The sequence below is a fragment of the Mytilus galloprovincialis genome, chromosome 4 (genome assembly GCF_965363235.1).
Source record: "Mytilus galloprovincialis chromosome 4, xbMytGall1.hap1.1, whole genome shotgun sequence".
Taxonomy (NCBI): domain Eukaryota; kingdom Metazoa; phylum Mollusca; class Bivalvia; order Mytilida; family Mytilidae; genus Mytilus; species Mytilus galloprovincialis.
The window spans coordinates 10,366,737-10,379,148 of record NC_134841.1 but is presented as its reverse complement, the minus strand read 5'-3'; the positions used below and the strand labels follow the sequence as shown (position 1 = coordinate 10,379,148).

Below are 12,412 nucleotides of genomic sequence, written 5' to 3'. Positions count from 1 at the left end.
ATTTTATCCTTTTTTAATGTATTGTGTACATTTTAAAATAGATTACACCTTAAATAATCAATGCGAATACATTATTACTAGTGAACCATTGTATTAATACAATGAAGAACAAAATTGATATAAAGTTCAACTATTTAATATCAGTAATATAGTTGCTATGGTAACAACAAAATTAACATTCTTTCTATGTATGACTAAAATATAGAAATTTTTCACCAAAGGAAATCTACGGTTATTGTTTGTATAAAAAAGATGTGGTATGATTGCCAATGAGACAACTGTCCACAAAACAAACCAAAATAACACAGACATGAACAACTATAGGTCACCGTACGACCTTCAACAATGAGCAAAGACCATACCGCATAGTCAGCTATAAAAGGCCCGGATATGACAATGTAAAACAATTCAAACGAGAAAACTAAGGGCCTTTTTATGTTTTCTTTTAACTTGAATAATCAAAAATGAGTTTGTGTGTACTTTTATGCACTCTGCTGATAAAAACACAAGAAGATAGGACATATAACGTACTAGTATACATATAATAAATGAATAAAGTTCGCAATTTCATAAACTATACATTTCAACAATTACCGGCTCAACCTAAAACTAAAATATTGTTAGCACATTATTTATATCTATTTTTTTATTTTTTGTTGTTAAGGTGTCTTTACAATATTATTGATAAATGATAATGTGATTTTAAACGACAAATGTAAAAAATTACGAAACGATGAAAAAACAATTGGTTCTGATGAGACTCGAACGTAGACCATTTTAATAACTCATATTTATCATTTTGATTCATAAACGGTAGGAACAATTTTGTTTTGTTTTTATTTTGTTACTTCTTATATAACTAAATTGTTTATATCAATGATATGGCCATTTCATTATTGTTGATTATGTCATGGTCTAAATTATTTTTGTTTTACCAAACAGACATTAATAGTGCAAAATGGAAACTGAAGTTTTCGTCTGGGGCATGTTTTATTGGTCTCTTCTGCACATCTCCAGAATGTCTTCTGGTGAAGAGTAAACAAAAGAATCTTTATCTCTTCTGGAGATATTCTCTGGGAGATCAATAAAATAAAAATTCATTTTGACGTCCAATATAGCAGTTTTTTGTTTTGTTGGATGACATAAATTAAGTTTACAATGACTGTTTTTTTTTAGAAAATTAAGATACGTCTGGTAGACATGCATGACTGTAAAAGTGTGCTCTGTTCGTTGCAATTTTCTTTGTGCTTTCCTTTAACTCAATTTTTCTAAACAAACCAGGCTTAATCTCCCGCTATTTGATTTTTAAGAATAATCTTAAACTGCACAAAAAATCGTCAATGTTTGTCTGGAATATGACTGATCAAAAAGTACATCTTAGTCTATCCATTTTTTTTTAAAAGTAAACGAACTGGCTTTTTTGTATAAAGCTAAGATATCTGAAAGTTCTAAAAATCGTTTTTCTATGGTGCTCCTTGAAGAACATCTTCTGGTCCTAACTATTATTTCTAATGCACAATTTTGATGGTCAAAAACTTCGGACTACCATTTTTCTAAAACTTTCATTGTATATGGATCTATATGTAAGTATACAACGTATACCAGACGTTTCTTAATAAATAAATCAGTTGGTTGTGTACTGATTGATACTTCAGTCTGGGAGAACAAGATTTATCTCAGTACTAGTTGCAACTAGTTTTGAACACACTTCCAGTAATTGCTCATACTCTTAGTTCGATGCTTTTAGTCTATTGTCTTAATTCTTGTTTGCTGGTTTTTTTTGTGTGTGTCTCGTACCGATATTTTGAGTTAATCTAATTGCAACTGATTTGTGCAGGTTGTTTTTATATTGTACTGCTACGCTACTGTTTCAGCTTCGGGGAGGATTGAGCGCTCACAAACATGCTGTTGTACTGTTACACCACTGTACTAGGTTAGGGGATGGTTGGGATCCGCGGCTTACATGTTTATATCCGCCACATTATGTACGTAAAAAACTATATGCTTGTCCCAAGTCAGGAGCCTGTAAGTCAGTGGTTGTTGTTTGTTGCTGTGTTACTTACTTGTTTTTCGTTCATTATTTTGTACATTAATTAAGCTGTTAGTTTTCTTCTTTGAATTGTTTTACATTTGTGATTTCGGGGCCTTTTATAGCTGAGTATGTGAAATGGGTTTTGCTTATTGTTGAAGACCATATGGTGATCTATGGCTGTTAATTTCAGCGTTACGGTATTTGGTCTCTTGTGAGAAATTGTCTCATTGGCAATCATACCACATCTTCGTTTTAATATTAACCCCTGCCATATACTTTATGAACCTGTTCCAAGTCAGGAGCCTGCAGTTTAGTGGTTTTTGTTGGTTCATGTCTCAGCTCAGTTTTGATATTTTTTGAATTGATTTGTTATGTATAATTAGACCGTTAGTTTTTTCGTTTAAATTGTTTCACACTTTTCATGGACTTTTATAAACAGCTTAAAAGTATCGGATTTTGTCATTATTGAAGGCCTTACGGTTGCCTGTAATTGCTTACATCCACTTCATATTTGAACTCCGGTCGATAGTTGCCATATAATCAATAATAACACATCTCTTCGTTTTTATATTATATATATCTGACTCTCGTGTTTTCTGAAAATGCATGAAATATGTGTCACTGTGCGTTAAAAATTAGCATCAACTTTAAGTTGTGTTAAATAAGAGAAAACCATCTGATATTTAATAACTTCGGTTGGGGGTGGGGGACAGGAGTAATTTGTATATGAATATAGTTGCCTGGTAAGAGTTGAAAAATAGGCATGTTTAGCGACATATTAAAATGATCAACAATGCCCTCTTTCCTTCTTCAGTCCTCATCTAATGATTTAAACTGACCACTAGCCAAATCATGAGTTATGAAAGTAGGGTTTAACATCAATAAATCAAAATCCCTTCCCTAGAATTTCAAATAGTTGGCCCTTAACTGTTATTGTCCGTGTAGTTCTTATATTCATCTAGCTTATCGTCCTATAGAGATGTCCTACTAAGGCTAAAAACATGTATAACACAGCTCACATTCTTTTATATCTACATTCATAAATTTATTACTGTCATTTCGACTAAACGACGCCATGTCTGTTTTGTGCCTAAACCACCTATTTAAAAAGAAGAGTTGGAAGAGAGCCAGAAGATCTTCCCAATGCAAAAAAAAAAAAGAAATGGACCTCTTCTGGCTCACTACCGAAGAACAAAAAAACACGCCCCTGCCGTACCGTGGAATTTTTTACGTGTTTAGTTATATTAAGTTCTTTCAATTCTGTCTGTTAATATCAAGTATTTAACGAATGATACGCTGATTTCTTTTCCACTATAAAAAGCTTCTTAACAACAGCACCAGTAAAATTCCGTGTGTCAGTTCCGTAATCACTTACAATAAATATAGACGACAAGGGCTAGGCTGTACTTGAGAGGCTATGTTATACTTTAATATGAAGAAAAAAACTTTATAATTTACTTTCTATAACCAAACTTTATAATTATCAACCATTGACAAAAAAATATGTTAAAAAATTACAACTGTTCCTGGTCAACCTTAGTGACGTTAGTCCGATACCGGTATATATGAAAAACGGACGATAATTTTAGAACTTTGATGCTGGTTTTGAGCAAATTTTTAATTAAAATTCAGTATGAGCGCAGCTTTGCCCCATGGAAATATTTCAACATAAGATTCTTTTTGTTGATATTATTGCTCTGACAAAATATTTTGTTGGGGCAAGAATGCGCTGGTACTTTTTTCGTAAAAAAACTTAGTGAAAATGAGTAAAAAATTGCGAAAAGCCAACACATATGCACGTGAAGTATTGTCAAAACATGGCATTGTGACATCATAACTACAAAAAAACATTTTTTTCATAAAATGAATATGTCCAACGGAAAAAGAAAGCCATACACATACGAATAAGTAGAATTTGAAAAATTCTCGATATTGAGGCCAATTTTGCCCCTTATAGCCCCTTCTCCTTTGCGCCTTAACAGATACTGACACTGAAGAATTCAATGGTAGGTTAATTTGCTCCTTAACAGATACTGACACTGAAGAATTCAATGGTAGGTTAATTTGCCCCTTAACAGATACTGACACTGAAGAATTCAATGGTAGGTTAATTTGCCCCTTAACAAATACTGACACTGAAGAATTCAATGGTAGGTTAATTTGCTCTTTAACAGATACTGACACTGAAGAATTCAATGGTAGGTTAATTTGCCCTTTAACAGATACTGACACTGAAGAATTCGATGGTAGGTTAATTTGCCCTTTAACAGATACTGACACTGAAGAATTCAATGGTAGGTTAATTTGCCCTTTAACAGATACTGACACTGAAGAATTCAATGGTAGGTTAATTGGAAAACATTAATACAGTGTAACCTGTGTAATCCAACACACTGAGGGACCAGAAAAAATGTCAGATTAAGCAGGGTGTCGGAATCTTCGGTATTTTTTTGCACAGAAAGACATATTTTGGAACCACAAACATGTGTTGGTTAAAGCAGGATATTGGAATACACAGGTGTAGGATGAGGCTGGTTACACTGTATGCCTATCATCTTACTTGGTCTTGTCCTGATTTATTATGAATTATAATTGTGCAGGGATACAGGTTATCCCCTCTTTCTTGTAAATGAAGTCATAAAGGTGTGTATAATTGATGTAATTATCCTGTGAATGACATATATCTCAGAAGTGGTAAATTCTTTCAATACCAATGATAAAAAACTTTCAGTTTTTTGCATTCCAATGGGTTTTTTTTATAGGTACCAGGGATATAAAAATAGAATTAATTGTTCTTATAATAATTTTGTTATTATGTCCCGACCCAACCTGTATGTTCATTGCAAGGTTATAACCTTGATGAGAAAAAAATTGAACAATTTAGACTTTATTTTCTTTGTTGATAATAAATGCATCAAAAATCTTTTCAATTTTGAATAAGCATACTAATTAGCTGGAGTTATTTTGCCTGCAGTAATTTAAGGGCTGACGATACTTATTAGGCTATGTAAACAACAGGATAATTTAACAGAACAATGGGAAATGGTTTTGTGTGGGGGGAAAATCATCTTCGCTAGCCAAGGGTTATGATCCACTCCTGTTCTCTTCACCCTTGGCAGATTAAGCCAACATTTATGATATCAATGTTGCGCCATCTATCCGAAGATTAAAGTCACGCCCATTCCGAATACATTATTCTTGACCAATGGTAGCAATTGAACTCTTCAATTTGGAGGTAAAATCATGGTAGCGTCTAGATTCTACACAATTGGTAAAGACGGAAACGAAAATATACGTCAACATTCATGCATTTGTGCATGAAACATATACAGGAACTTCTATTAGTTGATTAAAAACATTCAAGTTGTCACTAAATATAGTCGTATGTTAAGGGATGTATAGACTTTTTGCACAATAAACATGTGGCAATTGTTTACAAACACTTTCTACATTTACACAAGATCATGATATAGGTGCTTTTTGATTGGATGCAGCGAGTTTCTACTGCAACCAATACAAATCCTTACCTTGTGTCTCTGAAATTTTATCTCAATCCGCCAAGGGTGAAGAGAACGGGAGTAGTCTGTTGTTATTTATGTATTATTGTCATTTTGTTTATTTTCTTTGGTTACATCTTCTGACATCAGACTCGGACTTCTCTTGAACTGAATTTTAATGTGCGTATTGTTATGCGTTTACTTTTCTACATTGGCTAGAGGTATAGGGGGAGGGTTGAGATCTCACAAACATGTTTAACCCCGCCGCATTTTTGCGCCTGTCCCAAGTCAGGAGCCTCTGGCCTTTGTTAGTCTTGTATTATTTTAATTTTAGTTTCTTGTGTACAATTTGGAAATTAGTATGGCGTTTATTATCACTGAACTAGTATATATTTGTTTAGGGGCCAGCTGAAGGATGCCTCCGGGTGCGGGAATTTTTCGCTACATTGAAGACCTGTTGGTGGTTGGTGACCTTCTGCTGTTGTTTTTTTTCTATGGTCGGGTTGTTGTCTTTTTGGCACATTCCCCATTTCCATTCTCAATTTTAGCAAAGATTGGGGAAAACATGCAATTATAATAACTGATTTATGCAACAAAGCGATATGTGATTAAGTGAAGCTGACTGTACATACTTTATATTCATGTCATACAGTTTGCTAGTTACATGTATCAATCATCATTTTATAGTTTATTTTCTAGAATATAATGACAATTGAACAGTGTTAGTATCACCTGACTAGATTTGTGGAAATTTATGCAGTTTTGCATTAATAACCCGGGTCTTTTTAACAGTCACATTGTCATTCCTTAACTGAATCCCTCCCTTCTTTATTTATCATCAGGTAGTGCTATAGACCATTATGGTAAACTAATGAGGGTTTTATTCCCGACAGAACCTAGCAGATATCATACAGAACTAGCAGAAAAGGTACATATTTTGAAAATACTGTCAACATTTATGTTTTATAGTTGTAAGCTTTCGTATTCACTGCATGTTTTTTTCAGGGAGCCTCTGTGGCTGATTGGTCTTAAGTAGTTACTACTGTAATCACTAGCCAGTTAACACTGAGGTTGTGAATTTCAAACCCTGCTCGTGCAAGTGCACTCTACTCCAATTTTAATTGACTAGGATTATCATTTTTCCTTTTGAAGGACTGTGGTTTTTTTGGGCACCCAGGCTTCCTCCGCCAATAAAACTGGCTGCCATGTAATAGCCTACAAGTGGTATAAAATCACCAAAATTCATGTTTTTTCAAAAAGACCATGGAGTGGGGTGCTCATTTTAGCCATAACTTTCCATCACGGCTCAACAATAACGCTTGTCTGATTGTCTTGAACCAGAGGAAAAAAGGTCGGACAAGTAAAAGCTATATCAAGCTTGTTCGACAGGCCAAGTAAAAATTATTCTGCAGAAAATAAAATTAATCCAACTTTGATGAACAAAGTTATTACAAAGGAAAACATTGAAAAGAAGATAAAAACAAGTATTAACTTGACATGTTTACTTGAAACTGAAATTTTTTATTTCTCAAGACCCCATCAGATGTATTCGATATCGATAATTTAAAACTGGTTCTTTGTCAGGTAATTTTTAACTGATAAAAGATGCGCTTTGTAGATAAGGTAACTTTACAAGGCAGTTCGTCACCAGCCTGTAAACGATTCAGCTCAAAGTTTAAGTGCCAGTCTTTGTAAGAATCAGGCAATTTAGGTAAAAATTAAAACATGATTAGGAAAAACCCACCGAGCTAATCATGCTATTTAATACTAACCATCATCCTGAGTTAAAAAGTGATAGTCTTTCGTACGTGTGTGTCTGGTAATATCAAATAGTTTGGTTAGAAAATTGGTTAGAATGATAGCAAATTATAAAGTTACCTCCCCTTATTCATCAATTTCTAGTGCATTTCAGCCAAATTGTATCTTCTATCACCAAACAGAAAATGGAAATGAAAGTTATTTTTGTGCATAACTACATATTATGAACTGAAATCAATGACAAATTGGGTGGGGTTTTTTGGTCATGTTTTTACCACTGCCTGATTCTTAGACAGACTGGCACTTAATAGACAGTTTGGCACAGTTGGAGACATATTTAATAGACATGATTAGTAGACAGTTTGACAACGCAGGAGACATTGCTGGACCAATACAAATCAGTACCTCATTTTCCTACCTTATACTGTTGTTATAGAATAAATACCATACAACACTGGTAATGATTTTAACAAAAAATAAAAAACCAGGATGCAAATCTGATAAGTTTACATTGACAGGCTGATCAGACGTTGCCTATGTGCAATGTCTGATGAGACTTTGGCATTGTAGAAAACTAGAACCTTAGTCCTGTGACATGACGAGATTCAGTTATTGTCTTCTCAACTCATATTTTTGAAAAGGATTTCAAAAGATATAAATTGAATTCTTTCTATTGTTTTAATTCATTTTGTTCCTTGAATTAATTTAAAATGCAAAAAAGGTAATTATGAAGATTTGTTTTGGACAAGTTACAGTTTTATTCGAATAAGTAAGTTTTGGTATGTACTTGTCAAGTTGAAAAAAAGTTATTGTAGAGGCCTGTCCATGTTTTCTGCAGTTTATATTCCGGTTTTTATGCTTTTGAAGTATACTGGTATTTCTATATGAAGATATCATCAAAAACAAAATACTCTTAGCTTGAAAATGTTTCTTTGAAAAATAAAACACCTGAAAAGTAAGATTAATGAATCATAAACAAAAGAAAGGAAAATCAAACAGAATTTTCCTGTCTTATGTTCCATTTTTATGGACATTATGTTTTCTGGTCTATGATTCCGTTTGTTCGTCCTTTAGTCCCGCTTCAAGTAAAAGTTTTTGGTTGAAGTTGTTTTTGATGAAGTTGAAGTCCAATCAACTTGAAACTTAGTACACATGTCCCTATAATATGATATTTCTAATTTCAATGCCAAATTAGAGATTTTCCCCCATTTTCATGGTTGACTGAACATAGAAAATGATAGTGCAGATGGTGCATCCATGTACTGGGGATACATTCTTGATTTATATTAGAATTGTTTAAAGTCTAATATTAAAGGACATGTTTAAAAAACATAAAAATTAAATTTGTGAATTTTATTTTTTCAGTTCTTAGTGCACGTTGAAACAGTGAAGGACAAGGCTTTTGTAACAGCTGCTGTAGAGCATTTTATGGACTACTATCATCGATTTCCTGGGGCACAGCATAGAACTATACTACTTAATTTGATGATAAAGTTTATTAAAGAAAAATGGATTTCTCGCTCTGATAAATATTATAACAGTTATGCCACCAAAGTGTACCAAACACTGAAGGTTTTATTAAGTAGTGGGTTTGCTGAAACAATAACTGTTCTGCTCCTGGAAAACTGGTCATGTGTATGTCAATATTTTATGTCAAATGACATTAAAGATATTTTAAAAGAGATAGAGAAAGTTGTGCAGAGAAATGCTGTTAAAGACACTGATCAGCTTCTTAAACTTGTTGAAACTTATCTGATGGAAGAATGTGTTCATGAGATCCATTGTGGGACATTGGTTAAGATCTTTTACAAAGATGAGAAAACATTTGCATCTCGAGTACTTGGAAAGATCAGAGACAACAAAGACAAGTACACACAAACCTTGTTAATGAAGCTGAGCAAATATGTCAAGGCTATATCACCAAGTGCCCCCTTTTCTGGAGTGTCTTCAGCTAGTAATTCTTTACTGCTGATGGCATTAGAAGCTTGTTCAACAAAATGTAAGACCTGCAAGGTAGTAGGTTCATCTGCCATGACCTTAGAAAGTAGGGTTCAACTTTATGTACCAACAGAAAAGGAATTGAAGTACTTTCTACACTTTTTTGAGGTTATAGCATCCTCGGTTAATACCAATTTGATTAAAACAATGGAATTCTTACAAGTATTACAGAAGTTGAAGATTATTTTCATTTCATCTTATGATGTTATGATGGAATTTATTAATTTGGTAAAGAAGTATAAGGTCCAGGAGAAAGTAATAAAGTTGCTTGATTATACCATTGTAGAATGTTGCCGTGAAAGGTTTACAGAAGAAGTACGTAGAAGTAATTATTGCAAACTGCACATATTAGTGGACAATTTGAAAGAAGCCTGTCAGATATGTGAAGACAATGTAACCAATGGAAAGTTACGATTTCAAGAGCGTGTTATCAATCATTTGTTGGAAAAATTCAAAACAAAAGAAAAAACATGTGAGAAAATCAAAGCTCCATTCTCTTGAAGACAGATTTGGCCTGATTGTGATGTAGGATATAGGTTTGGCAAGTTTGTCATGTAGATGTCAAAGGATGGAATGATATTGATGAAATGTTGAATAGAGTCACATTGGGTTTTTTTCCTCCATGGATTGGATAATTGTTGGACTCTTTCATTATTATATTAATAGAAAGTTTTGTGAATCAAAGGACTGATGTAATACCATCTATATCTTATTAAGGGCATACGATACAGTTTTGATCCCATATTTACATTTTGATAAAAATTTCCACATAGACAATTTTTTACCTTATTAAATCAAATATGTAATAAAAAATATACCTTCATGTGCTACTTTTTGAGTAAAATAAGGTCGAAATTTTGTATATTTGCTCAAAATTCGGATTTATGGCCGTATTTTTTCCTTTGAAATAAAGTCATAACTTTTTTGTTTTAAAAGATAAACACAAATTGTTTTTTGTTAAATAATTTATAATTTCTGTATTTTATAAGTATCATAAAAATTTATACAGATTTTATTCAGAAATAACTCATATTTATCAAATGTTCATGAATGTAGAAAAAAAAACACCATTTTTTGCTGTATATTTATCAAATTTAAAAAAATTGCACTATTTACGTTTTCAGGAAAATTGGAACACATAATCTTCTCGCGAAATCAAACTAGATGGCATTTTAAACAAGAGGGGTACATGAACTCGTTTTCGAGTTAAATAAGTTTGAATGATAAAAATCATTCGAAAAATGAATCTTTTCCTGATAAGTCGTAGTTTGATGTCAATAAAATAACAATTTACGTTAGCAACATCATTACCTCCCCTGTAACTGTATCGTATGCCCTTAAGAGAAAATGACTTTAAATTCAGTTTTGAACATATTTTTTCTTATAATTTAAGCAACTCCAAAAATATGATTTAAAATATTGTGAATCATTAAATGCTGTGTTGGAATAATGTAATTACATTTATTAGTGTGAGTTGATTATTATAATTATGTCGACACACCAAAAAAACAAAAAAACAAAAAAACAAAACCAAGATGACATGTATGTAAATAGTTGTTTGATTTGTCCCACACTAAAGTTTAAAATGTACAAATCAACAAACAAAATCACAATTATTGGTTGCTAAACATAAATTTTCAAGACATGGTCCGAGTACACAGTTATCGTCCTTTGCATTTGTTGTCCACAAATATAGTCCCTAGTGTGGACAGTGTGTTATTTTCCAATCTTTTTTATACCCCTTCTAAATTATTTTTTTTATGTTTTATGGCTCAAATAGCAAGTAGGGAGATTAAGTTACACTGTGAAAAAATTTGATTCATGAATTTTAAAGTAAAGTAGTGATTTGGTCAAGCTGAAAAAGTTTTAAAATTAGCATTTTTAAAGTTGTCAAAGATTTCAAGACCCCCCTGAGCTTTAAATTGTCCATAATTTGAGTTAGAACCTATGAAGTTTTCTATAATTTTGATATAATTTGTCCCAAAAGTAGTACACCGCACTGTAAAAATATTATTGAGAAATCCCAGTTGGGATTTTTTCTATTTCTTTTTATTGTCTAAAAGAAATGCACTACAAAATAACTGCGTACTCGGACCACATTGCATGAATATCGCATGCTTTAGATTCTCCATAACTGGTCCCACTATTTTCTTCACGCTCATATCTTTTTCCTTTTCCAGAGTTTCTACATATTACATATAGTTTTAAATAATAAACCACTTATAAATTTTAAAAGATAAGAATGTATACTTAACTCCTCTTGTAAAATTTGAGTCAGAAATTTCTTAATTTTGAAGGCTCCCTGTACACATACGAGATGTGTATATTTGTATGATTTCTATTTTGAAAATTTTTCTTAAGATCAAATGTTATTGAACTTGGTCTTTCTTGGGACCCACATAGGAGCATTATGTTTTTCAGTGGTATTGACACATTTTTGTTTGAAAAATTTCTTTTAAAAATGTCTTACGAAATCACTACAAAATTACTGTCCTTGGTGGCACTAATCAAAAAGAATGGGATTTAAAAAAAATTGAAAGTTGATTTTCAAATTGTCTTCTCAAGTTATTAGTGCTCAATATATAACATGTACATATTTTTTTTCTCAATTTGAGGACTATCCCATCAAAAAGAATGTGGAAGGGTTAGAAGTGGCTTTTCAGTCTTGATTTATTGGCCAAATTTTTTGGTTGTGCATTCATTTCTTGTAAGCGACACTGCTAGAAAATATTTGGGGTGTGAATGGAGGTAGGTATATAAGAAGACTTTTATTCTCCCACATTAATTTTACTCGGATATCCCTAAAGTGAAAAAAACCAAAAACGGTTGTTAGGTTTTTGTCGAGCCTGCAACTTTTGTTGCAGAAAGCTCGACATAGGGATAGTGATCCGGCGGCGGCTACGGCGGCGGCAACGGCGGCGGCTACGGCGGCGGCGTTAGCTCACTTCTTAAAAGCTTTATATTTTAGAAGGTGGAAGACCTGGATGCTTCATACTTTGTATATAGATGCTTCATGTTACGAAGTTTCCGTCAGTCACATGTCCAATGTCCTTGACCTCATTTTCATGGTTCAGTGACCACTTGAAAAAAAAGTTCAAATTTTTTGTAATGTTGAATTCTCTCTTAT

The 12,412-nt window shown here is 32.8% G+C and overlaps 1 protein-coding gene across 2 annotated transcripts in view; it reads left to right on the top strand.

Annotated features, from left to right (window-relative positions):
- The window catches only part of LOC143071322 (uncharacterized), a 47,737-nt gene extending 37,735 nt beyond the window's left edge, over positions 1–10,002 (top strand). For both annotated transcript variants that reach the window (XM_076245565.1, XM_076245566.1), the window contains exons 21-22: positions 6,376–6,457; positions 8,653–10,002. In XM_076245565.1, the coding sequence (XP_076101680.1) occupies positions 6,376–6,457; positions 8,653–9,786 (1,216 nt within the window). In that variant the 3' untranslated portion in view covers positions 9,787–10,002. The remainder of the gene's footprint in view (positions 1–6,375; positions 6,458–8,652) is intronic.
- The last annotated feature ends 2,410 nt before the right edge of the window (positions 10,003–12,412 follow it).